Here is a 25441-nt window from a genome sequence, read left to right on the forward strand (position 1 = left end):
TCTGTTGCGCAAAGGGGACAGGAGCGTGAGGGAGAGCGGCACTGACCTTACACCAGCAAAAGTTGATGGAAAAGAAAAAATACAATGGAGAAAGTACATTTTGTCATGATGAACGAATGACGAGGGAAAACGGAAGATGTCAAGGGTGTGACACAACATTTGAAGGAAGAATAGAAAGACGACAGATTGAGTGAAAAGGGGTCTCAGATAAGCTAAAGATAATTTCAAGAATGATCTGGACTATTCTTGGAATGGACACCCGGATAGCACCCAGATGACACTAGCCCTATATTGACAAGATGGGTTTCCTCGGGGGAAAGGACTCATTGACCTCCTGAATGCAAAGAGAGAGAGGATAACATTTCATCTGGAATTTAGTCCAAATAATTTGGTGTCTTTTTCTGCTGCCCCTTTACCATACTTACTTATATTTCATCAGCTTATTAGCTAAGCAAGGGCAGATAGAAATATGCATTTGGGTAAAGCACTTCTGTTTTTCCTCCTGTTGAACTGTGTGACCATGACTTTGTCACTATCCACTTGCACCACTGTGGACATAGACCACATAAAGAAAAAGAGAGTAGAGGCAATCCGAGGACAGATTCTCAGTAAACTTCGACTGACCAGCCCGCCGCAAACATTGGGTCCGAATCAGGTACCGTTTCAGGTGCTATCGCTCTATAACAGTACGAAGGAGCTGATCGAGGAGTTGGGGAGAGACAGACAGCAAAGTTGTGGACAGGATAACACGGAGACTGAATATTACGCCAAAGAGATTTACAAGTTCAATATGATTAATGGACCACCAGAAAACAGTAAGTGCTGTTAATGTATCTATTTTACGCGTTTTACGCATGAAGGCCACTTTTCTATCCGTGCGCTTTGTTCGTTTTGTGAAATCCTGATCCTACCAACAGCTGATCGTGCTGCCACGGTGGCTTCTATTCACAGGAGGTTGGTGGTACCTTAATTGAGGAGGACAAGCTCGTGGTAATGGCTGGAGCGGAATAGGTGAAATGGTATCAAATTAGGGCTGATCCCATTTAGTCAACTGGTCGATTGTTTGCTCCATAGGCTGTTGGTCAACCGAGATGTTTTAGTCGAGCAGTGGCAAATATATATATATATATATATATATATATAGAAAATATGGCACACGAGACACCTGTCTGATTCACGCCTGTCTGAGTAGACTTATCCAAAGACAGAGGCTGTGGGGATTGCCCACCAGTATCACCAGATTACCATTTACCATTAATGACCATTTCGAATCTACAATGTTTGTTTGGTTACGGTCATTTTTGATAATGCATTCAATATATTATTATTATTCCAGTCTTACGGTTGTCATTGTAGGAGTGGACACGTTGTTTGCAGAGTGCACAACCTAGGCTACACTTGTGGGGTAAAAGTTTTGGTTTATTTCATTCCATTTATGAGTTGTCATTTTATTCATTGTCTTTTGTTTGGAACTCTCCTGTCAATCTTGAGTAAGGACACGCACCTGATTACGCAACTGGCCTGCACACAAATGTAGGCTTATAAATGTGCCCATTTGGGGATCTGATACCATTTCTGATTGTCTTAACTCACCATCATTGTGGAGCTTCTCAAAGTAATTTTTTCTTCGCCTCAAAAGGCAAGTAAACGAAGCCTGTTTTTACATCCATTGATAATGACAATAGTTCCTCAACATAGCCTATTGGAAACATCTTTCCAGCTCGCTCCCTTTCAATTACCACTCAGCATGAAAGGGATCATGCTCTGATCCGGTGGAAATATCATAAAAAAGGCCTACCTGATTACTTCTTATCCCTTGCGCAAATAGCCTACAGCTGTGTCTGTCTGGAGTTCACTGGCTCAGCTAACTCTTGAGGGCCCAGAATATTTTATACAATGTTGCAAGTTTGCTAGCACAAGCTTCAGGCTGGACACAGACGTTTTGATACACTGTTTCAAGTTCCTTGCAGACAGGCAATGTATAAGTGATTGATATGATATCAGGATATTTTCTACCTGCGGGCTGCAATGTTTTTATTTGTTAGGCTATTTTTTACATATTGGCAATGGTAATAGAAGTTACTTTAGATTTGTATCATTTTTATTTTGATAGAATTTTGATTAACCACATGACATTGATTTTGAGATATAAAGACTATTATACATGAAATGAAACTGTTCCACGAAAATCTGGCACCAGATCAGTAGAAATAGTACGATAACTTGGCACTCCAAATGGAAAAGTTTTCTGACCGCTGGTGTAGCCTCATACCGGCAACTTCAAGAGCTTAATGGCAGAATCTGCAACGGCCAGCATCAGTGGGAGGAGGAGGAGGGTCGGTTCGGGTCAGAACAGGTTTTGTTCTTCTGGTTAAGCTATATCTTGATCTCTGGCTCCCTCTTTATTAATTTGTGTGTCTTAATGTTCAAATGCAGTGCTTAAAGCATCAGGAAAGTAGCTTACATATAGTTGATTTTATTCAAACATCTCATGCAGATGTAATATCAATCTCTGGTGGTTTTCCATATAAATAATTGAATCTAATAGAGGAGCATACCTCTCCAATAAATAAAAATGTAGTATGAAAGATCAGTATAGCCTAAAGCAACTCTTTCATTGAGAACTGAAGAAAACCCATATAGCCAATGTATTACTCCCCTTTTCAAAATGTCATTCTTCTGACTTCCCTGCAGAGTTAAGCCCCCTGTGTCCAGTTTGTGTCAGTGTGCAATGCAAGCAGTGTCTGTGATTTATTTTATGGCATTCATACAACTGCCATATTTATGTTCCATTTCCAGCTGAATTGATCTATAAAAGCACCCGTAGATCTGCAGCATAGGCTAATACCTACTGTAAAAACGTAGAGACAACGTTAACAAATTGTACTAACGAAATAACGCAAAAATACCCTTGCTCCGCCTACAGAGGAATTGACCGACATAACGTTAACGCACGGTCGCATACCTGCGCAGGGGAAAGAGCGCGACAAACGGAGAGGGCAAAGAAAACAGTCTAATTGGCGTGAGCGCCATTCCTCCCTCATACCTCACATAAAAGCCATGGGAACTCCCAATAGCTGACCCAGCACACAACCGTCTGAGACATTCCATTGGAACACTTTTTTCAGGCACTCCGGCGATTTTAGCATCCCTTCAACCACTGCACCAATTACAGTTTTTTCCCGACTCCAGATATTATTTGTTCCCAAAACTTTGGGGTTCTAAGAGCATTGTTTTATCATGTATTGTGTTCACCTCACCACTGTTTTCTTTATTAGCACAATTTAAAAGTTCAAACACAGCTTATTCAGCTGCAAATTGGCTTGTGCACTAGAACAAAATTGCCTTGCTCATCCTAAAATTGATTGTTCCAGTCTAATCGGAGTGAGAAGTTTATTGGACCATCTCCCTCTTTTGCAGTGAATTGTCTCGAGGGGAATTGTTTACTAAGTGGAAGACTTGGAGGCCTATTCACTGTTCAGATGCTGGATCATTGCATCATGTTACTTCTTTATAATCAACAGGTGTTTAAAGCTATTCAATGACATTGAACAGAGCTTCCTCTGGCAACAGCTCAAGCCCCTGTGTCAAATCTGTTTCCTGAGTGCTTCTGACTCTCAAAATAGTCACTACTACAACCATCTTGGTCAGAGGTAGCCAGAGGCCACAAAACAAACAGAGGTCTGGTGCGTGGGCTCTGGGCTGCATCATAGCCAGGAGCCCTAGTCACATCACTCTGTCATGACACTGTCATGATCAAAGTAAATAAACAGGGTATAGTGGCCACAGTTGTCACAAGGGCTGGCTCCAGGCATAAGTGACACAAGCGGTCGCTTAGGGCCCACGGCTGCTAGGGGGCCCCGACCAACTTTTATTTAATTTATTTATAAAAAATAATAATATATATATATATTAGTGACTCAGTCAGGGTCGAGTTCTCAACTAACAGTTGAGAGTTAATTTGATGGAAACACATCTCTGGTGGGATATATTGTTTTTATGCAGATTTTTTAATATTCTAAGATCTACATAAAAACAATGTATCCCACCAGAGATGTGTTTCCATCAAATTGACTTTCTGCAGATAAAAGGCTGTGCGTGATGATGTAGTGCACATTAAAAAAATAACATCATATAGCGTGTGCCCCTCTGGTATTTTCACGTGCGCTCCAGCCAACAGAGCTATCTGCACACTGTTGGTTAGAGTGCACGTATAGCTTACATGATGAGATTATGTGGACAAAAGAGTGAGATTATTTTTATTTTTCAAAAGGCAGCCAAGCATTGATTATCATGTCACCAGGATAAGACCCTAGATATTTATTGGACAGGAGCATCAAGCTCATCACATTGCCCTTTCACCACCCTGCGAAGTTCATCATAACTCTGTAGTTTAATAAACGGCATGCTTTCCCAACAAGTTGTAGTGGGAGGACCACACAACATGTCATCGCGTGACTCCAAGTTTACTTCGATATGATGGTTATTATTCATTTTTCCTTTATTTAACTAGGCAAGTCAGTTAAGAACAAATTCTTATTTTCAATGACGGCCTAGGAACAGTGGGTTCAGGGCCAGAACGACAGATTTTTACCTTGTCAGCTCAGGGATTCGATCTTGCAACATTTTGGTTACAAGTCCAACGCTCTAACCACTAGGCTACCTGCCACCCCATTATATAAATATTTACGCATAAAAGCGTTTCAACCAACATTTCTCGCATAATTCATTTCACAGACCCAAAAAGATCTCACCTTGTCTAGCGTATTTTGTTTTGACAACATTTGGAAAGTTTACTGAAAAATTTTCTGTTTCCATCGGGCCTGTCATTACATGTTTTATCCAACATGTACTTTACTTGCATAAAAAGGTTGGATGGAAATCTGGTTACTGACAGTCACTCAATTAGTCATGTCACCTAATGATTTTTAGATTGGTAAATTAGTCTAGCCAGTTATCTAAACTTGTAGTCAGAGTGACTAACAAAATCAATCAGGGCCCTCTGGAGGTCAGGGCCCCGGGCACATGCCCTGCATGCCCAGTCGATATTCAGCCATGATTACTATATCATTAACATGGCATAACATGGCCCCCAACCTAATATTGTTTAAGGCCCCCAAAGGCTAGAGCTGGCCCTGGTTGTCACTCATTGGCCATTGAACAAGACTAATTCCATTAATCTCCTACATTTACCTAAATGTAGCCTTCAATGCACTTTTCTGTCCCTGTTGTTTTTTCTTTGTTTAATAATCCTGTTCTTTGTTCATGTCCAGATACACCCTCTAGAGTAGACTGTAAGGGAGGGAGAGTGTTTGTCCCCTCAATAACAAGGCCTGCAGTGTTGATGAATAATCACCTTTCTCTTCCCTTCACTTTCCATGATGTAATTTTCATAAGAAGTAGGGCCTGTTTCGGTATCAGTGAGCGTAATGTCTATCACCACAGTAATACAGCAAGACATATTTTCATTCCATTTCCATAGTCTAATGGGTTTTACATACACTCTTTTTGGAAGGTGGGAATGTCTTGGATTATTGTCAGATTGGTGCTTTTTCACTCTTTTTATTACTCAGTTACAGGGCTGAGTGTAAGACGAAGAGACTTTTCCTCCCAGACTCATATGCTTTAATAACTAGAGTAATTTGCCAAAATACTCATGGTACCATTAGTTAGGTGTCTCTGAATATAAACAGTGTTTTCCAGTAAAGCTGTGGATAAGACAAGTGCAGATGGGAGCCATTTGGTGAACACTGGTAGAGGAGCCAAACTAACACCACAAGGGCCAAGCTTCTCCATAATCCACAGCACCCAGTCCTAGGTTTGGGTACTGAACTCCAGTTGTACTCACTCCTCCACATATATTAGCACTCATTCACTGTCTTTATGTTGACATTTGGCATAGTAAGTCTGTCCAAAGACTACCACTGAACCATCTAAGAATACCACGTATTGGCTCTCATTGCTGCAAATTAGGCAGAGCCAGGTTTATTTAGAAGAAAAGCATGCAGTGAGTGTTTTGGCATAAGGCAATCATTGATTCAGCATTGGGAGGGAAGAAGAAAGATGTGGACCGGAGCTGAGAACAGCAGTGTTCCTGATATATGGAATTGTAGAAAGGTGACGTCATCCCAAGCAAACAGACTTCTCTGGTCCATTCCGAAAGACAGCCCCCCCCATCCTTGATCAAGTGGAAAAAAGCTGTCTTACTTCAGCAGAGAACTCCATCACATTATCTCATCTTAACAGTCAGCCACAGGCTCCATGTGTAGAGACTTACTGTAGAGACTTACTCAGGACAGGAGTACTGGAAATGTTTTGGTCTGAGGAATGGCTTGGTCCACGCTAAAGTGTTGTTTAAATGACAGTAGCACAGACAGGTGATCAGGGCAGGTATGTTTTTATTGACATGACCATTCATTCATATGTAATCATTTGTTTTGCAAAAGTGTGAATTGTAATTGGATTAGAATTTACTGCTCAAATTATAACGTTTATTCATCTGGAGATAGCTATATTATTTTATTGACATGTTAGATAAAGATAAAACTGTTAGTTGAAAAAATGCTATATGTGTGGCCTTCTCGATAAGCCAGATTAGTCTAATAACATTAGTTATTAGACATTAGAATACCAGCTTTTGCAGCGCCGTTGCCATTTTTCACTGGTAAACGAGGTCCAGACTCCTCAGCAGCTGGCCAGCACCTGCTTTCTATGCTTCCCATTTCCTTTGTTTACCTTCACATAGCTTTGGCGAGACTGACATCACGGCCGGCCCTTTGGGCACTGGGAACATGCTGATTGCTGGGAGTGTTTGATGGGAGCTTCTGTGTGATGTCACCTACCAGGGCAGGGAGAGGAGAGGAGCTAGCGTGGTGGGGCATCCCAGACACAGGAAGGAATGAGGTGAGGGCGGAGGGGGGAGGGGGGCGGAGGGGGAACAGTGTCTGTCTAGGGTGGAAGCTTTATGAGAAGCTTTAGAACAGAGCTATTCTGTCCCTAGGTGCTCCTGTATGGAAGATTTCACTACTATTGTAACCCTCGCCTATTATTCTTCTATTGACCAGGCAGGTTATTGATCTAGAACATTAATATCTGGTCAACTGCTCAACATTTTGACTACAAATACTCTTCTTTCAAGTTTCAAAGTTTATTCGCCACGTGCACAGGATACAACAGGTGTAAAACAGTACAGTGAAATTCTTACCTTGAGAGCTCTTTCCCAACAATGCCGTGATAATAACAATAATAATATAGATCCTAATAAATATAGATAATAATAGGAAATATCACAACAAATAAAAGTAAGAATAAAAACCTACGATCAGCGTTAAAGAACACCAGAATGGAAGTATATACAGGTCAGTGCCAGTACCTTATTCAATGTACAGGGGTACTCCTCAGCCCCACAGTCCATGGAAGTCATTGCAGACACACTGCCACATAAAAGAGAAAGGTTACAAAAAGCAGGACCCCATTTTCAGTCCCTTGGGAAAAGTGGGAGAGGTATTTGTACCACTTCATATGAAATGCCATGAAAACCTTGTATTTACATAGTAGTTACCGTGTAGATACACAATTTTACATAGTGCTTAGTGTGTAGTACATAACTGCGATACCTGTTTGTGGTTTGTGCCATTACACACAGGATTTATTACATGTATTATATTTGCAAACAAAGCCAAATTTGGACAGCTTTCTTTCACCACAAAAGTTACTATTTTCAACATATTCACAATGAATCTCAAAAGAAAGGTTCACAACCTTGAGAAATGTGAAGGACTACAATATAATACAATTTTGTTGCATTGACAAATAAACTATTTTGAGGGGCCATAGAAGCTCTTTGGGACATGTTTTGGTTGCTTCAGATAAGGTTCAGGTCAAAATCCCGCTGATGTCAGCATGCTCACACTGCTGGCCTTAGAACCAGATCTGATAATGGAGAGAAGAGAGACTGTAAATTAGTCTGCTGTGTATTTCACTCTAATTATGCTGGCAATCTCTTACACTCACAGCCATGGAACAAATTACCTTCAGACCCTTGGCAATAATAAGCCATAATGTGAAATCCACCTAAAACCATTGCAATGGGAAAAATGAGGTAATCCAAAAGGAAACCAAAGACTTGATTAGAATTTCAAATCTCCTCTTGAAGTGGGCCTTTCCACCTTCTGTGGGGGAGGCAGAGGGACAAGGGAGAAGAGAGAGAAGGGGGGTAGTGAGACAGGCCAAGGGAGTACAGGGCTATTGAGCCCTTATCGATTGTGAGCAAGCACAGGACAGATATTTGGCTAGGGGTGAAGAGTCTAAAGACTGAGAAGGTCACATATAAATAGGGAGACTTAAAAATAGAATAGTTCATGGAAATATCAGATAATGGCTAAACCTCTGTGAAATAAGATTATGGATCATAGGAAGTTTAGGTAGATGTGTGAGCTCACAATGCATTATACAAAAACATCCTTCTCCATTGTTATAAACATATCTAGATTCATGTCAACCAAAGGTGCGATATCCTTGTTAACCATCACCAGTGAATCACAGGGTCTCTAATGAAGCTCAGGCTTGGGGTTATAAATTAGCAATGGCTTGGCTTTAAATGAGTGTTTCCACTTGGCTCGTAAAACGCTTGCCGTGTGCTTGTTTTGCTCAGCGCTGCATGCGCTCGGCCTGTTAAAATAATAAACGATTCAATGGTATTAGGGTAGGAAAAAAATAAAAGCTTCCTTGACTGGGCAGTGCAACAGGAAGTATTTCAGAAGGGGCACATCGAGAAGTGTTCTGTGGCTGTTACTATAACTACTGTACTGTACTACTGTAGCTGAGTCCACGGTCTGCCTTACACAACCACACCACACAGATTGACAGGACTGGTTCCCCTTCCAATTGATGGTTAAAATAACCTTAAGTTGTTTCTCTCAGTTATACAATCAGCCCCCCTGACAAACAGTCACTGAAGCACTCTCTCCCTTACAAACAACACATTGATTGAGCTAGTGTTCTGTATCTACCTGCATGTGATTGCACATGTGAGCTGAACTGAGCTAAACTGGTTGGTTGTTCTAGGGAACGCTTGGCTTCTGAACGAGCTCTGGAGCAGGAGGCAGGGAGGAGGAGCACACTGCCATCTCAGCCCAGCCTGTTCAGTTCCACCAACACATGGGACATTTGGTTTTCATTTCATGACTTCAACTTGTTGCTAACTCGGACTGCACAAAGCATAAACAGATGGCCCAAGGCTTCATTTTATTCACTGGCAATGGTTGGAGAATGGTTAACTGTATTTTTTCTGTTGTAAAGGACATTCATTTGGAATGTCGAACTATGAAATAGAGAAGATATAGAGATCAACTGAAAAATTATTTAATTTCAAAACAGAGCTTAGGCTGTGTACCAAGAGTGAAGACTTTTGTCATAGTCCTGCTGTGTGGAAGCAGTGAGGATGGCATCATTAGAGTTGTGTTTTAAGGTGAGTCACTTTGTCTCTGTGTCCTGCCCTGCAGATGACCTTCCCTACTGCCCCAAGGGCATCACGTCTAAGGCATTCCGCTTCAACGTCTCCGCCATGGAGAAGAACTCCACCAACCTCTTCAGAGCCGAGTTCCGAGCCCTTCGTGTCCCCAACTCTAGTGCCAAGAGGAACGAGCAGCGGATTGAGCTCTACCAGGTGTGTGAACGTACTATTCCATTCCCACTGTACTCATGCATGTGGGGTGTGTAGTGATCCAATTCTCTCATACAAGCTTCAAAAGGTCCTGAAATTACAGGAGCTCGTCCCTTTAAATGAAGGCAAGGTTAAAGCTAAGTTAAACACTATGATGGAAAATGAAGTGGGGGCGGTCAATGTTTTGACCCCTAGTTGCACCTCACTTTCCCAAACCATCTTGCTGTTCAATGTGTAAATTTATGTTTTTTCATCTGTAGCGCTTTGTGTTTGTTGTGAATGTGTCTGCAACCTCGTGTACTGCTATTCTGGCCAGGTGTCTCTTGTAAAATAGATTGTTCATCTCACTGAGACTAACCTGGTAAAATAGAGGACAAATAATACAGAAATAAAATATGTCTCAATACACATGGGACAGTGAAGTCAGTCTACATGGAAAGAAGAAAACATTTATATCAGGGCCCCCAACTGCCCCTGTCTTTAAGTGATTATCATTATTCCATGTGCTTCAAGTCAAGTACATTTGCACACAATTCAGAGCGTGCTACAGCAGACTCTGAGAAACTCTAGATTACCATTTTGCAATCGCTCCTTTCACAGCTGTCAATCTCAGAGCTTTTGTCCAACCACCCTTTTTTTCAGTTAGATGTTTTCAACAAGAGATTCAGACATCTGCACCTGTATTTTTTAGGAGGTGTGTATGTGTTTCTGAGTGGTGTGTGTGTGTGTGTGTCCGTGGATTGTATGTGGGTGGGGTGGATGGGATGGGATGTATTTTTGTTTCCTCATTAATCTCCCGTGAGAGAATGGGAGCTATGATCAGGTTCCAACATTTCCTGCCAGGGAAACGAGCGTCTCCAGCCTGCATACCGCCTCGGAGGCAGGCTATTCTCTGGCCAGGGCCAAGCTCCGCTCAGACTGGCTGTCAGGTCCCCAGATTGTTTCCAGGAGCCCAGAGGAGATAGAGGCAGGGTCAGGCGCTGCGCTGGGGGAGTAAATAGAGCTGCTCGCCCCCACACATTAGCCGGGAGCTGATTGGCAGGCCCTGGCGCTGGCCGTGCTCTCTTGCTGGGTCCCCTGTTCCCACAGGAAGCCGGATTAGAAGCTGACAATGTTCAGGAACCTGTTTATCTAGCCTGCTGTGGTGCTGAGCCCCCCACTTCACTGGCCTCTCTCTGGAGATAACACTTATCGTTCACAGAAACCTTAGGCGTTATTTAAAGTTTGGATCCCTAAATCCTATGCCTTAGGGCTTGATTCAATCCGTATCGCAGAAGATCGCCGCGTAAAATGTAAAAGTCATTTCCAATTTAACGGACATATGTAGTGTTTACCTTTTTTTTTTTAAATGTATTTATTATCAAGGGGTGCTGCAGCACTCTCAGCACGTCTACTTCCCATTTACATTTCAATCTAGCTATAACGCGGATTTTTCGCGATACTTTGGCGATATGGATTGAAACCAACCCTTAGTCCGGCAATTTGAGACAAAGTATACGTCCATGATGGTATACAGCACATAATCAGAGACACTCAGAGATCTGAAGCAATGGCGGCTCTAGCAACATTTGCAGTGCCTCATCCTGACTAGACCAGTGTTAGGAAACCCAAAATGTTTAGAGCCCAATTGAAGTTTGAAGTGCAGATGGAGGGACAGCCAGGTTCTTCATTGGCAGTAGGGCTACACACAGGCATTAACTTGCAAAATGGGGATATCAACACAGGGAGTCACTTTTTCCATGAGGAGAAGACGTTTGGCCCAGGGCATCCTGGAGCGTCTGGCTCAGACAGCGCTGGCTGGGTTGCCGTCTGGTGTGTGTGGGCGTGTGTGTGGGAGAGAGAGTATATGCAGCTGGGTCACTCTCTTACCTCTGGCTGGCAGATTCTGCGGCCAGACGACCACATAGCTAAGCAGCGCTACATCGGGGGCAAGAACGTCCTGACCAAAGGAACGCCAGAGTGGGTCTCCTTCGATGTCACAGACACAGTCAGGGAATGGCTTATGTACCGAGGTGAGTGGGCCAAAGCCCTACTGTTCCCGGTCTCATACCATGTGTTGCATATCAAAGCACGAGTCAAAAGGTATTTGGAAACTCAATTTAATTTGGACAAAGGAAAAATGGCCTCAAGGAAAATACCACTTCCTCATATTGCCTTGCTCTCTTCTTCCCCTCAGAGACCAACCTGGGCCTGGAGATCAGTGTGCACTGCCCCTGCCACACCTTCAACACCAACGGTGACATTATCGAAAACGTTAATGAGGTGCTACAAGTCAAGTTCAAAGGTAAAATTACATGAGGTGCTGCATTTAAGAAACCAACCATTTCTGATGCCTCCTTTTTGGCTTTTCCACTGCTCATCACAGCCCCTCTTTCTATCCGTATGAGCTCTGAATTAGAAAAAGACCAGTGAACATGGGCCTCAATGGTTGATACTTATATGGCTTTCTTTTATGAAGATGATGGTTTTCCTCTCAGAGAGAGAATGAGGTGAGAGAAAGGGAGTGAGAAAGGCAGAGAGCGAGAAAGGAAAAGAGATGAAAGACAAAAGAGGACTAGAGAGGAGAGAAAGAGGGAGAGAGCGACAGATCATGGGAATACAATTGGTCTGGTATCTCACTTAGCATTGGGGCCTCCGGGTCCCTGGTCCTGGGAACGCTCCCCTGACTGGCTTGGCCACAAAGAATGTGCTACCACGGCACTCAGACGCTTGGCCTCGAATTAAAGAGGGGCTCCAAATCCACCGGCAAGGTTTCTCCTGAGATCTCTACTGCTTTTGCTATCAGGGGCAGATTGGATGAGCAGACACTAACCCAGGGGGAGGACAGAGGGACCAGCTCTGGAGGAGGAGTGGGGCTGAGAGGAGGAGTAGGAGGAGTGGGGCTGAGTGGGTGATGCCTGAAGTTCAGCCTCTTACCAGTGGAGACAATGCTTTTAAGACATTACAGAAAGTACTATGACAAAAACAGCAGTGGTGAATTCTAATTCTGTATAACTGACTCAGACATACACTATGATACCCGATTCCTGAGCTGAGGGGCAGGGTTCTCAAATCAAATTTTATTAGAACTTACAGTGAAACTCTTACTTATGAGCCCCTAACTAACAATGCAGTTTAAAAAAACACAGATAAGAATAAGAAATAAAAGTAACAAGTAATTAAAGAGCAGCAGTAAAATAACAATAGCGAGACTACAGCGGGGTACCGGTACAGAGTCAATGTGCGGGGGCACCGGTTAGTTGAGGTAATATGTACATGTAGGTTGAGTTATTAAAGTGACTGTGCATAGATGATAACAGAGAGTAGCAACGGTGTAAAAGAGAGAGGGGGGGGGGCAATGCAAATAGTCTGGGTAGCCATTTGATTAGGTGTTCAGGAGACGTATGGCTTGTGGGTAGAAACTATTTAGAAGCCTCTTGGACCTAGAGTTGGCGCTCCGGTACCACTTGCCGTGCGGTAGCAGAGAGAACAGTCTATGACTAGGGTGGCTAGAGTCTTTGACAATTTTTAGGGCTTTCCTCTGACACCGCCTGGTATAGAGGTCCTGGATAGCAGGAAGCTTGGCCCCGGTGTGGTACGATTGAATCTTAATCCTGTATTGACGCTTTGCCAGTTTGATGGTTTGTCTGAGAGCATAGCGAAATTTCTTATACGCTTCCGGGTTAGAGTCCCGCTCCTTGAAAGCGGCAGCTCTAGCCTTTAGCGCAGTGCAGATGTTGCCTGTAATCCATGGCTTCTGGTTGTGGTATGTACATATGGTCACTGTGGGGACGACTTCATCGATGCACTTATTGATGAAGCCAATGACTGATGTGGTGTACTCCTCAATGCCATCGGAGGAAACCCGGAACATATTCCAGTCTGTGCTAGCAAAACAATTCTGTTGAAATACTTGGGTCTACATTTGAATTGAAAAACTTTGTTTTCTAATGGACTAGGACTGCACTTCAGCTTGATTTACCAAATCTATCCCTTTTTTTCTATGGAATGGTCTTGGTCTACGTAGTTTCATCCGCTAATGACACCTCTGTACTAACATCTGATGTCCCTGTGTCTTCCTCCTGTAGGTGTGGAGGGTGACTACGATGAGAGCCGCTGGGACCTGGGCAGACTGAAGAAGCAGAAGGAGCAGCTCTTCCCTCATCTCATCCTCATGATGCTGCCCCCTCATAGGATAGATGCCCAGTCCTCATCTCGCAGACGCAAGAGAGCCCTGGACACCAACTACTGCTTCTCGTAACTAACCACCTCACTCTTCTTATTCAATCACTAACTTACTGTGCAAAATCAACCTGTGAAATCATAGCTGAAAACAACAACAATGAGTGCATGTCATATATTTAGATGAAAACTTACTGCAGGATGAGTAGCCACATTTTTGTCCAATAGATAAATAGCCCCTGGTTACAGGTTACAGGTTGTTGGTAAGCAACACAGTAGGTCAAGTTGGATCTCAAATGGTAATGGTGGCTTCTCTCGTTTGTAATTCACTTAGCAGAGGAGCGTAGGAATAAGCTGGTTAATTTGCTGTCAGTCTGTAGCATGGCAGAGGCATTAACAATCTGATACAAGTCAAGATCTGTCCCTGTACGATAGCTACCTCCCTCCCCTCTCTTACATGCTGTCCACTCTGGAATCTCTCTGTCAGTCTCACTGACAACAGTAAGACACCTGGGCTGCCTCCAAGAGGGAAATGAGGACACACCTTCCAGTGGAATTTGAGGTCTTCTTAGGGCTCAGTCAGACTGCATGCATGTAGTGAAATGTACACAACCTAGAAATAGAGCATTTCTCCTTCAGGTGAGGTATTTCATTGCTTCATAAAGATCTCTCTCTCCTACCTACTGTAGTAACTATGAGGAGAACTGCTGTGTACGACCCCTCTACATTGACTTCCGCCAGCACCTGGGCTGGAGGTGGATCCACGAGCCTAAGGGATACTACGCTAACTTCTGCTCTGGGCCCTGCCCTTACTTACGGAGCGCAGACACCACACACAGCTCGGTGAGACACGGCTTGTACACCAGTAATGCACTCATTACCCTGTGTTAAGTATTATTACCACTAAATGACACAATGGAATGCAGGCACTTACAAACATGTACTGTATGTTGGCACACTTAAACAGACAACACCCACCTACACACTCTCACAATCTGATAGCCTGAGGTTTCCCAGGCCAATATGAACAAATACCAACCCATCATCACATTGAATAGAGCCTTAATACTAAGCAATCAGATCCGCTTTAGCTGACATCCACATAACGGTTGTTTTGGTGTTGTCGGAGGTGGAACTGTGTTAGTGCTGTCAAATCCACAAGTGGCTCCTGGCATTATACCTAAAGTGGACATTACAATTGACCGCACGGAGTCGCACTGGAACGTGACATGGAATCTAAACCTAGCTTAGGCTGATAGAAATCTGCATTTTTTTCATTGAATGATTTAATTATTTCTATATAGCCTACACTTTTTCATTCTGAACTTCTAATGCGAGTGTGACGGTGTGACAATGATCAAGAGCAGCTGCTCACCGATTTGAAAGCGCCAAATCTGTTACACCTCCGACACCGCCAAAACAGCAGCTATGCGGGTGTCGCCTATCGCCGGTTAACGCTTGATCTGATTGAAGGTCTAACTTCAAAATCAAACTTGTTTTTCATCCAAATGAAATGAAAGGGAATAACAATTATTTTTGTAGTGAATGTACCTGGCCTGACGTTCCCTCCCTTCCTCCATCCCTCCGTAGATGCTGAGTCTGTACAACACCCTGAACCCTGAGGCGTCTGCCTCTCCCTGCTGTGTGCCCCAGGACCTGGAGCCCCTCACCATCCTCTACTACGTGGGCCGCACCCCCAAGGTGGAGCAGCTCTCCAACATGATCGTCAAGTCCTGCAAGTGTAGCTAAGGGCCCCGGGCCCAGCACACTGGGATCTGACAGGGCCACACACGGCACTACACCGAGGGAGGGGAAGTGGAGGGTGGTATGCTGTCTGTCCCACCACCAAGAGTACACCTGTCCACCCTCAACACTCTCCCCCCTCCTTAGTCGAGCCCACACAGAGGCCCTGCAGAGAGAGACGCAGCCCACCACTCTACCCACAATTCCCAGGCTGTGTGCCCAAATTACTTTCAAACATCACTCCAGACCCAGCAATCTCAACAGAACTTTTTTATTGGCCTTTTACAATGTTTTTTTTCCTTCTCAATGTCAAGTGTTTTCCCTTATTTTTTTTGTCAATATTTCAGTCTTCTGAACTGCCTTTAGCTTTGTGCCATATGACCACGGGCATCAACCTCTGTCTGCTCAGAGGAAAAGAACAGACGGAAGCTGTTCTAGCCATGACCACTGCCTACTCAAGGACATACAGTAGTTGCAGTCAAAAGAGGGACCCACTGAAAACCTGGATTTACAGTGCAAATTAATCAAAGGGGCTAAAGCAAAAGCTCTGTCAGGCTTTTGTTTCCTAAAGAGAACCATCCTTTTTAATGGAGGGCTGACACAAAGCCTTGACGCACAGGACAAACAGACTGTCCATGCTGGAAACTAGCGCAGCGTGCACCACATCTCCCTACACTGGTTAATCTAGGACAGATGCTGATGGACTCTAATAATCTTAGGAAAAATACAAAATGCTGGAAAACAACCTTTATTCAACAAAGTATCTTTATGGTTATGTTTACCTCTGTTATGCAACAAAATCATGTTTTCTGGATTTCTTTCTTAAATGAAGCTGACTTTTCTGTTGTACAAGACAATGTATGTCACTAGGTGAACACTTCACTAGCTCACAAACTGTACAAGTTTATTGCTATTACTCTTAAACACTTTTTTTTAAATTAAAAATGGTCTTGGACGAACAGATGTATATATTTTTTCAAAATCTCTAGATAATCATCATTTGTGGGTATCAGTATAAATTATGCATTTAGGCCCAGCTCAACCGCTATCCATATTGAGATCCTAGTAACGAAGAGCCAGATTCAATCAGATCCTCTTTAGCCAAATCCGCATAGATGATGTTTTGACGTGTCGGAGGTGGAACTACGTTAAAGCGCTCAAATCCACAACGGCTCCCGGCATTATACCCAAAGTGGACATTGCCATTGGCTGCACCAAGTCGCATTGAAATGATTCCCATGCAGCGTTAACAAGTTCAAACACTGGAATGTGAGATGTAGACTACACCTCGATTAGGCTGATAGAAATCCTCATTTTGTTTAATGATTTTCAATTTGAACGTCACTATTTCTATATAGCCTACACTTTCTCATTCTTAACTTCTAACGCGAGTGGGACGGGTTTGGCTTTGTGACAATCACCACAAGAGCAGCTGCTCACCGATTTGACAGCTCAATGCAGTTGAGCTCAATGCAGTTTTGCCAAAACACCCTGGTGTCGGCTATCGCTAGTTAACGCTGGATCTGATTGAACTAGGCCCTAGTTCACTTTGAGGTGCAGGAAACTGATTTGATTGACAACCTTTAAATTAAATTATATACAATGCAACCAATTACAGTACATATAGACGACACTGGCATAATAAACATATTGCTACTGATATTAATGGTCTTGCTTGCAAATGGTCACTGATGGTTCCCACACTGTTTGGTCCTCACAATACAGCAGTTGGGGAGACACATGCAAAAGGCTATTAATAACCCACTAACTTAGTATTCCCTTTCAATAATACATGACCCAACCCACTGCTGCATATGTTCTTCCCCAGTTTGTACTCGAGATAACAGCATGCTGGCATACACTCTTAGAAAAAAGGGTTCTTCGGCTGTCCCCATAGCAGAACCCTTTGAATAACCTTTTTGGGTTCCAGGTAGAATCCTCTGTGGAAAGGAGGGTTGAGTACATTTACTACAAAAGATGGCATTGCATAGGTAGGCCTCTTCATCACCATGCTCTGCACACAGGGGCCATGGGACAGACATTCAATAGCTTTTTCCCCTCAGGTTGTAAAAGAGCACACACTACAAATGGACAACATTGTCATTGCATTACAGTCCGAAACGACTGACTGCAAGGTATTGTGTAACATACAATTGAGTTAAAGCCAGATAAAAACATTACTGTGCAGGTCTAACAGTATACTGCACATTACTAAGCCAGAGCGCACAAAGAATGTCAGTATAACAGGTGTACACCTCGTTACAGTTCATAGTGGGAAAAGTCTGGTATATACTGTTACTGTAGAGTATAGACAAACAAGGGAGTGCAAACATGAGAACAGTAAAGGCAACAATACAACTCATTCAAGTGTCCTGCTAGCCAATGTAACAAGTCTTCATGAAGAGAGAGGAATCCCTTCAGTATACCAAAAATAACTGGATTGGCAACTGTTTGTGATACTCTCTGATAAGTTAATTCATGAGGGAATGGGATGGTTGGTTCCCAAGCACAACATCAAGCCTGCCTCACCAGACAACACTTCCTTTACTTGCTCATTTCTCAGTAAAACAAGATCATTGAGACAATCTCTAAAATATTGGTCAATTGCAGTTTCTCTCTTGTACCCAAACTTCCCTACACCGCAAACATGTCTTTAAAATGAGACAGAAGGGGGTGATAAAGCACATCTCTCTGGCTGTACAGTAATTGCTATAATGTATTAAGACTATACTCTGAGCTCCAGTGATTGTGCCCATGGGGCCTCTGGTGGGAACCAGCTGTTGCTGGGTGTCTGTCACTGAAGTCTTTCCATGGCATAGACAGACAGACAGCATGGGGAGAATGAGGGATGACAACTGCTGCGATAGGGTTATGGAGTTGGGGCTGGGGGGGTGGGGTGATACAGAAAGCCACTGGAAAGTCTTGGCCTGTGCAACAGATCCCGACCTGCGTCAGGCCCAGGAATTCCTGAAAGGGCAGGCTATCCTCTTGCATGTCTCCTTCATATAGAAACAGTAACAGGGCCTGGTGTGATGTCAGACATACAGTCACAGCAGTGGGATCCTTAAGTTGTTTCCTACCCAGCATGCACCTTTGGTCACATGCAGAGACACCTTTCTCGGCAAGATGGTGTGCTATAGCTCCCGTCCTTTCTCTTGTTATCTCGCTGTCATCTGAGCTTGGACCCCTGTCCCTGAAACAGTTTGCTGTACCCAGAAAGACCTGCAGAGGAAAGAAGATAACTAAGATGAATAAAATAACTACATTGGGGTGAACATCGAAACTTGTGCTTTCAAGGCTGAATGTTCAGTGTGCAGTAGTTAGAAAGGATACTACTGTGGGAACAGGTCAGGGCAGAAGCTGGGGAAGAAAGTACTGCATAGTGCTGACTGGTGTATCTTACACTTAAAAAAAAAGAGCATTTAGAGTCAATGCCAAATACACATAGTGTGAGGAGTTGAGCCAAACTTGCAAATTTATGCAAGATCAGGGGTTTTCAAACGGGGGGTCTGCGGAGGTACTCCAATGGGTCTGCAATTTTTTTTATTATTACCTTTTGGGGAAGAAAATTATTTGGGATTTTTTTATGTGAAAAATAAGAATTTTATGAATATCGCTAGCTGCAATAGAATACCATCATGGATATACTTTTAATGTCCCTGCGTCCAGTATGAAGGAAGTCAGAGGTAGTTTCACGTGCATACTAGCGTTATCGTAATGACTGCCAGCAGCATACAACCCTGCATCCCACTGCTGGCTTGCCTCTGAAGTTAAGCAGGGTTGGTCCTGGATGGGAGACCAGATACTGCTGGAAGTGATGTTGGAGTGCCAGTAGGAGGCACTCTTTCCTCTGGTCTATAAAAAAATATCCCAATGCCCCAGGGCAGGGATTGGGGTCATTGCCCTGTGCAGGGTCTTTCGGATGGGATGTTAAACGGGTGTCCTGACTCTGTGGTCACTAAAGTTCCCATGGTACTTATTGTAAGAGTAGGGGTGCTAACCCTGGTATCCTGGCTAAATTTCCAATCTGACCCTCATACCATCATCACTTAATCATACCCAGCTTCCAATTGGCTCATTCATCCTCTCCCCTGTACCTATTCCCCAGGTTGTTGCTGTAAATGAGAATGTGTTCCCAGTCAACTTACCGGGTGAAAAAATAAATAAAACTGGAAGTCAACAGGAACAGTTTGTACGCTAGCTGTTACGGTTCATCCAACTGGCTTCATTGCCAAAATCTCAAACTATCACTTTAATATGGAGAAAATTAACCAGTCATTGGAGCTAATTACAGGGTTTATTGTAGACCTCCACAAGTCTGGTTCATCCTTGGGAGCAATTTCCAAACGCCTGAATGTACCACGTTCATCTTTCTGAACAATAGTACGCAAGTATAAACACCATGGGACCACGCAGCCGTCATACCGCTCAGGAAGGAGACGTGTTCTGTCTACTAGAGATAAACGTATTTGGTGCGAAAAGTGCAAATCAATCCCAGAACAACAGCAAAGGACTTTGTGAAGATGCTGGAGAAAACGGTATTTATGTCCAAGTAAAAACGAGTCCTATATCGACATAACCTGAAAGGCCGCTCAGCAAGGAAGAAGCCACTGCTCCAAAACCGCCATAAAAAAAGCCAGACTACGGTTTGCAACTGCACATGGGGACAAAGATCGTACTTTTTGGAGAAACGTCCTCTGGTCTGATGAAACAAAACATAGAACGGTTTGGCCATAATGACCATCATTATGTTTGGAGGAAAAAGGGAGAGGCTTGCAAGCCAAAGAACACCATCCCAACCGTGAAGCAAGGGGGTGGCAGCATCATGTTGTGGGGGTGCTTTGCTGCAGGAGGGACTGGTGCACTTCACAAAATAGATGGCAGCATGAGGATGGAAAATTATGTGGATATTTTGAAGCAACATCTCAAGACATCAGTCAGGAAGTTGAAGCTTGGTCGCAAATGGGTCTTCCAAATGGACAATGACCCCAAGCATACTTCCAAAGTTGTGGCAAAATGGCTAAAGGACAACAAAGTCAAGGTATTGGAGTGGCCATCACAAAGCCCTGACCTCAAGCCTATATAAAATTTGTGGGCAGAACTGAAAAAGTGTGTGCGCGCAAGGGGGCCTACAAACCTGACTGAGTTACACCAGCTCTGTCAGGAGGAATGGGCCAAAATTCACCCAACTTATTGTGGGAAGCTTGTGGAAGGCTACCCAAAACATTTAACCCAAGTTAAACAATTTAAAGGCAATGCTACCAAATACTAATTGAGTGTATGTAAACTTCTGACCCACTGGGAATGTGATGAAAGAAATGAAAGCTGAAATAAGTTGTTCTCTCTAACATTATTCTGACATTTCACATTCTTAAAATAAAGTGGTGATCCTAACTGACCTAAAACAGGGAATTTTTACTAGGATTAAATGTCAGGAATTGTGAAAAACTGAGTTGAAATGTATTTGGCTAAGGAGTAAGTAAACTTCCGACTTCAACTATATATAACATAACTGAAATACAACATTTACATAAGTATTCAGACCCCTTTACTCAGTACTTTGTTAAAGCACCTTTGGCAGCGATTACAGCCTTGAGTCTTATTGTGTATGATGCTACAAACTTGGCACACCTGTATTTAGGGATCCATCTTTAAAAAAACACTAATGGTTTCTGATGTAGGCTAGTTGTTCTGTCTGACTATCCCATTCTTCTCTGCAGATCCTCTCAAGCTTTGTCAGGTCGGATGGGGAGCGTCGCTGCACAGCTATTTTCAGGTCTCTCCCGAGATGTTAGATCGGGTTCAAGTCCGGGCTCTGGCTGAGCCACTCAAGGACATTGAGACTTGTCCCGAAGCCACTCCTGAGTTGTCTAGGCTGTGTGTTTATGGTCGTTGTCCTGTGGAAGGTGAACCGTCGCCACAGTCTGAGATCCTGAATGCTCTGGAGCAGGTTTTCATCAAGGATCTCACTGTACTTTGCTCCGTTCATCTTTCCCTTGATTGTGACCAGTCTCACAGTCCCTGCTGCTGAAAAACATCCCCACAGCATGATGCTGCCACCACCATGCTTCACCGTAGGAATGGTGCTAAGTTTCGTCCAGATGTGACGCTTAGCATTCAGGCCAAAGAGTACCCATCTTAATTTCATCAGACCAGAGAATCTTGTTTCTCATGGTCTGAGAGTCCTTTAGGTGCCTTTTGGCAAACTCCAAGTGGGTTGTCATGTGCCTTTTACTAAAGAGTGGTTTCCGTCTGGCCAGTCTACCATAAAGGCCTGATTGGTGGAATGATGGAGGCCACTGTGTTCTTGGGGACCTTCAATGCTGCAAAAATGTTTTGGTACCCTTCACAAGTTCTGTGCCTCGACACAATCCTGTCTCAGCGCTCTAGGTACAATTCCATCGGCCTCATGGCTTGGTTTTTGCTCTGAAATGCACTGTCAACTGTGGGATTTTATACAGACGGGTGTGGGCCTTTCCAAATCATGTCCAATCATTTGAATTTACCACAGGTGGACTCCAAGTTGTAGAAACATCTCAAGGATGATCAATGGAAACAGGATGCACCTGAGCTCAATTTTGAGTCTAATAGCAAAGGGTTTTTATACTTATGTAAATAAGGTGTTTGTTTAATTTGCAAAGAATTGCAAATTTGCTTTGTCATTATGGGGTATTGTGTGTAGATATATTAAATAAATAAAAATCCTCAATTTTAGAGTAACGTAACAAAATGTGTCAAAAGTCAAATGGGTCTGAATACTTTCCTGAATGCAGTGTATATACAGTGCCTTCAGAAAGGATTCACACCCCTTGACCTTTTCCACATGTTGTTGTGTTACAGCCTGAATTTAAAATGGATTACATTTAGATTGTGTGTCACTGGCATACACACAATACCCCTTTATGTCAAAGTGGAATTATGTCTTTAGAAATGTTTACAAATGAAAAATATGAAATAGGTAAATAAGTATTCAACCCCTTTGTTATGGCAAGCCTAAATAAATTCAGGAGTATAAATTTGCTTAACAAGTCACAAAATAATTTGTATGGACTCACTGTGTGCAATAAGTGTTTATTATGATTTCCAATGCCTCGCAAAGAAGGGAAACTCAAATCAAATGTTAGTCACATGCGCCGAATACAACCAATGCTTAATTACAAGCCCCTAACCAACAATGCAGTATAAAACATATGAATAAGAAATAAGTTACAAGTAGTTAAAGAGCAACAGTAAAATAACAATAGCGAATCTATATACAGGGGGTACCGGTACAGAGTCAATGTGCGGGGGCCCCGCATGGTCGAGGTAATTGAGGTAATATGTACATGTCGGTAGAGTTATTAAAGTGACTATGCATAGTTAATAACGGAGTAGCAGCGGCGTAAAATAGGGGTGGGGGGCAATGCAAATAGCCTGGGTAGCCATTTGATTAGATGTTCAGGAGTTTTATGGCTTGGTATTTTATGGCTTGGTATTTTATTTTATTAGGATCCCACAAGCAGCAGCTACCCTTCCTGGGGTCCACACAAAACATGAGACATAATACAGAACATTATTAGACAAGAACAGCTCAAGGACATAACTACATACATTTTTAAAAAGGCATACGTAGCCTACATATCAATGCATACACACAAACTATCTAGGTCAAATAGGGGAGAGGCGTTGTGACACGAGGTGTTGCTTCATCTGTTTTTTGAAACCAGGTTTGCTGTTTATTTGAGCAATATGAGATAGAAGGAAGTTCCATGCAATAAGGGCTCTATATAATACATTTCCTTGAATTTGTTCTAGATTTGGGGACTAGGAAAAGACCCCTGGTGGCATGTATGGTGGGATAAGTGTGTGTGTGTCAGGGCTGTGTGTAAGCCAAATCAAATCAAATTTTATTTATTTGAGTTATATTATTTAAGTTGACTATGCAAACAATTTGGGATTTAACACAATGTATCTTATAAAAAGAAGAAGTGATGCAGTCAGTCTCTCCTCAACTCTTAGCCAAGAGAGACTGGCATGCATAGTATTTATATCAGCCTTCCGATTACAATTAAGAGCTAAACGTGCCGCTCTGTTCTGGGCCAGCTGCCGCTTAACTAGGTCTTTCCTTGCAGCACTGGACCACACAATAATCAAGATTAGACTAAACTAGAGCCTGCAGAACTTGCTTTTAGGATTGTGGTGTCAAAAAAGCAGAACATCTCTTTATTACGGCTAGACCTCTCCCCATCTTTGCAACCATTGAATCTATATGTTTTGACCATGACAGTTTACAATCTAAGGTAACGCCAAGTAATTTAGTCTCCTCAACTTGTTCAACCGCCACACCATTCATTACCAGATTCAGCTGAGGTCGAGCACTTAAGGAATGATTTGTACCAAATACAATGCTCTTAGTTGTAGAGATGTTCAGGACCAGTTTATTACTGCCCACCCATTCCAAAACAGACTGCAACTCTTTGTTAAGGGTTTCAGTGACTTAATTAGCTGTGGTTGCTGATGCGTATATGGTTGAATCATCAGCATACATGGACACACATGCTTTGTTAATGCCAGTGGCAGGTCATTGGTGAAAATAGAAAAGAGTAGAGGACCTAGAGAGGTGCCCTGCGGTACACTACACTTTACATGTTTGACATTAGAGACGCTTCCATTAAAGAAAACCATTTGAGTTCTATTAGATAGATAGCTCTGAATCCACGATATGGCAGAGGTTGAAAAGCATTTTTTCAACAACAGGTTATGGTCAATAATATCAAAGGCTGCACTGAAATCTAACAGTACAGCTCCCACAATCTTCTTATTATCAATTTATTTCAACCAATCATCAGTCATTTGTGTCAGTACAGTACACGTTGAGTGCCCTTCTCTATAAACAGGCTGGAAGTCTGTTGTTAATTTGTTTACAGAGAAATAGCAATGTATTTGGTCAAACATCATTTTTCCCCCAACAGTTTGCTAAGAGCTGGCAGCAAGCTTATAGGTCTGCTGTTAGAACCAGTAAAGGCCGCGTTACCACTCTTGGGTAGCGGAATTACTTTGGCTTCCCTCAAAGGCCTGAGGACAAAGACTTTCCTCTAGGCTCAGATAAAAAAATATGACAGATAGGATGGTGGCTGACTATAGCCACGCCTTAGTAGCTTTCCGTCTAAGTTGTCAATGCCAGGAGGTTTGTCATTATTGATCGTTAACAAAAAAAAATCCACCTCTCCCACACTAACTTAAAAATGCACTGCTTTTCTTTCATGATTTGTTTTTTCATGCATGAATATAATTGCTTACTGTTTGTCGTGGGCATTTCCTGCCTAAGTTTGCCAATGAAATAATCATAAAAATATTTGGAAAGATAAAATGATGATGAATAAGCCATCTGATTCGATGAAAGATGGAGTAGAGCTTTAACAGTTCTAACAGTCAGTTTCTTAACAGGTGTAGATTTATCAATAATTGGAAGAAGCAACTTCAATAAATTCATCAAGCGCAGCGTCTGGATGCTCCTCCTTAATCACATCAGACCAACAAATATTTTTAACATCATCCACATAAGAGTCACAGCAAAATATTTTGTATGATCTCTTATACACTATTTTAGGCCCAGCTGTTGGAACTTTGGCTTTCCTGGATATAGCCACTATATTGTGATCACTGCATCCAATGGATACAGATATAGCTTTAGAACAAAGTTCTACAGCATTACTAAAGATGTAATCGATATATGTGAATGATCTTGTTCCTGTATTGTTTGTAAACACCCTGGTAGGTTGATTAATAACCTGAACCAGATTACAGGCACTGGTTACAGTAAGAAGCTTCCTCTTGAGCAGACAGCTTGATGAAAACCAGTCAATATTCAGGTCCCCAAGAAAGTAGACCTCT

At 42.8% G+C, this 25441-nt stretch overlaps 2 protein-coding genes across 2 annotated transcripts in view; one reads left to right on the forward strand and one right to left on the reverse strand.

Moving 5' to 3' along the window:
• LOC120060301 (transforming growth factor beta-3 proprotein-like) lies at positions 1-16529 on the forward strand. The gene is made up of 7 exons (XM_039009495.1): positions 1-815; positions 9504-9667; positions 11547-11676; positions 11841-11948; positions 13732-13900; positions 14515-14668; positions 15416-16529. The coding sequence occupies exons 1-7, from the start codon at positions 470-472 to the stop codon at positions 15572-15574; spliced, it is 1230 nt and encodes a 409-aa protein (XP_038865423.1). The 5' UTR covers positions 1-469; the 3' UTR covers positions 15575-16529.
• ttll5 (tubulin tyrosine ligase-like family, member 5) overlaps positions 16301-25441 on the reverse strand; it is a 93138-nt gene continuing 83997 nt past the window's right edge. Inside the window, exon 33 of the mRNA XM_039009071.1 lies at positions 16301-18790. Coding sequence (XP_038864999.1) covers positions 18738-18790 — 53 coding nt within the window. The 3' untranslated portion in view covers positions 16301-18737. The remainder of the gene's footprint in view (positions 18791-25441) is intronic.

Source organism: Salvelinus namaycush, chromosome 15, assembly GCF_016432855.1.
Source record: "Salvelinus namaycush isolate Seneca chromosome 15, SaNama_1.0, whole genome shotgun sequence".
Classification (NCBI taxonomy): domain Eukaryota; kingdom Metazoa; phylum Chordata; class Actinopteri; order Salmoniformes; family Salmonidae; genus Salvelinus; species Salvelinus namaycush.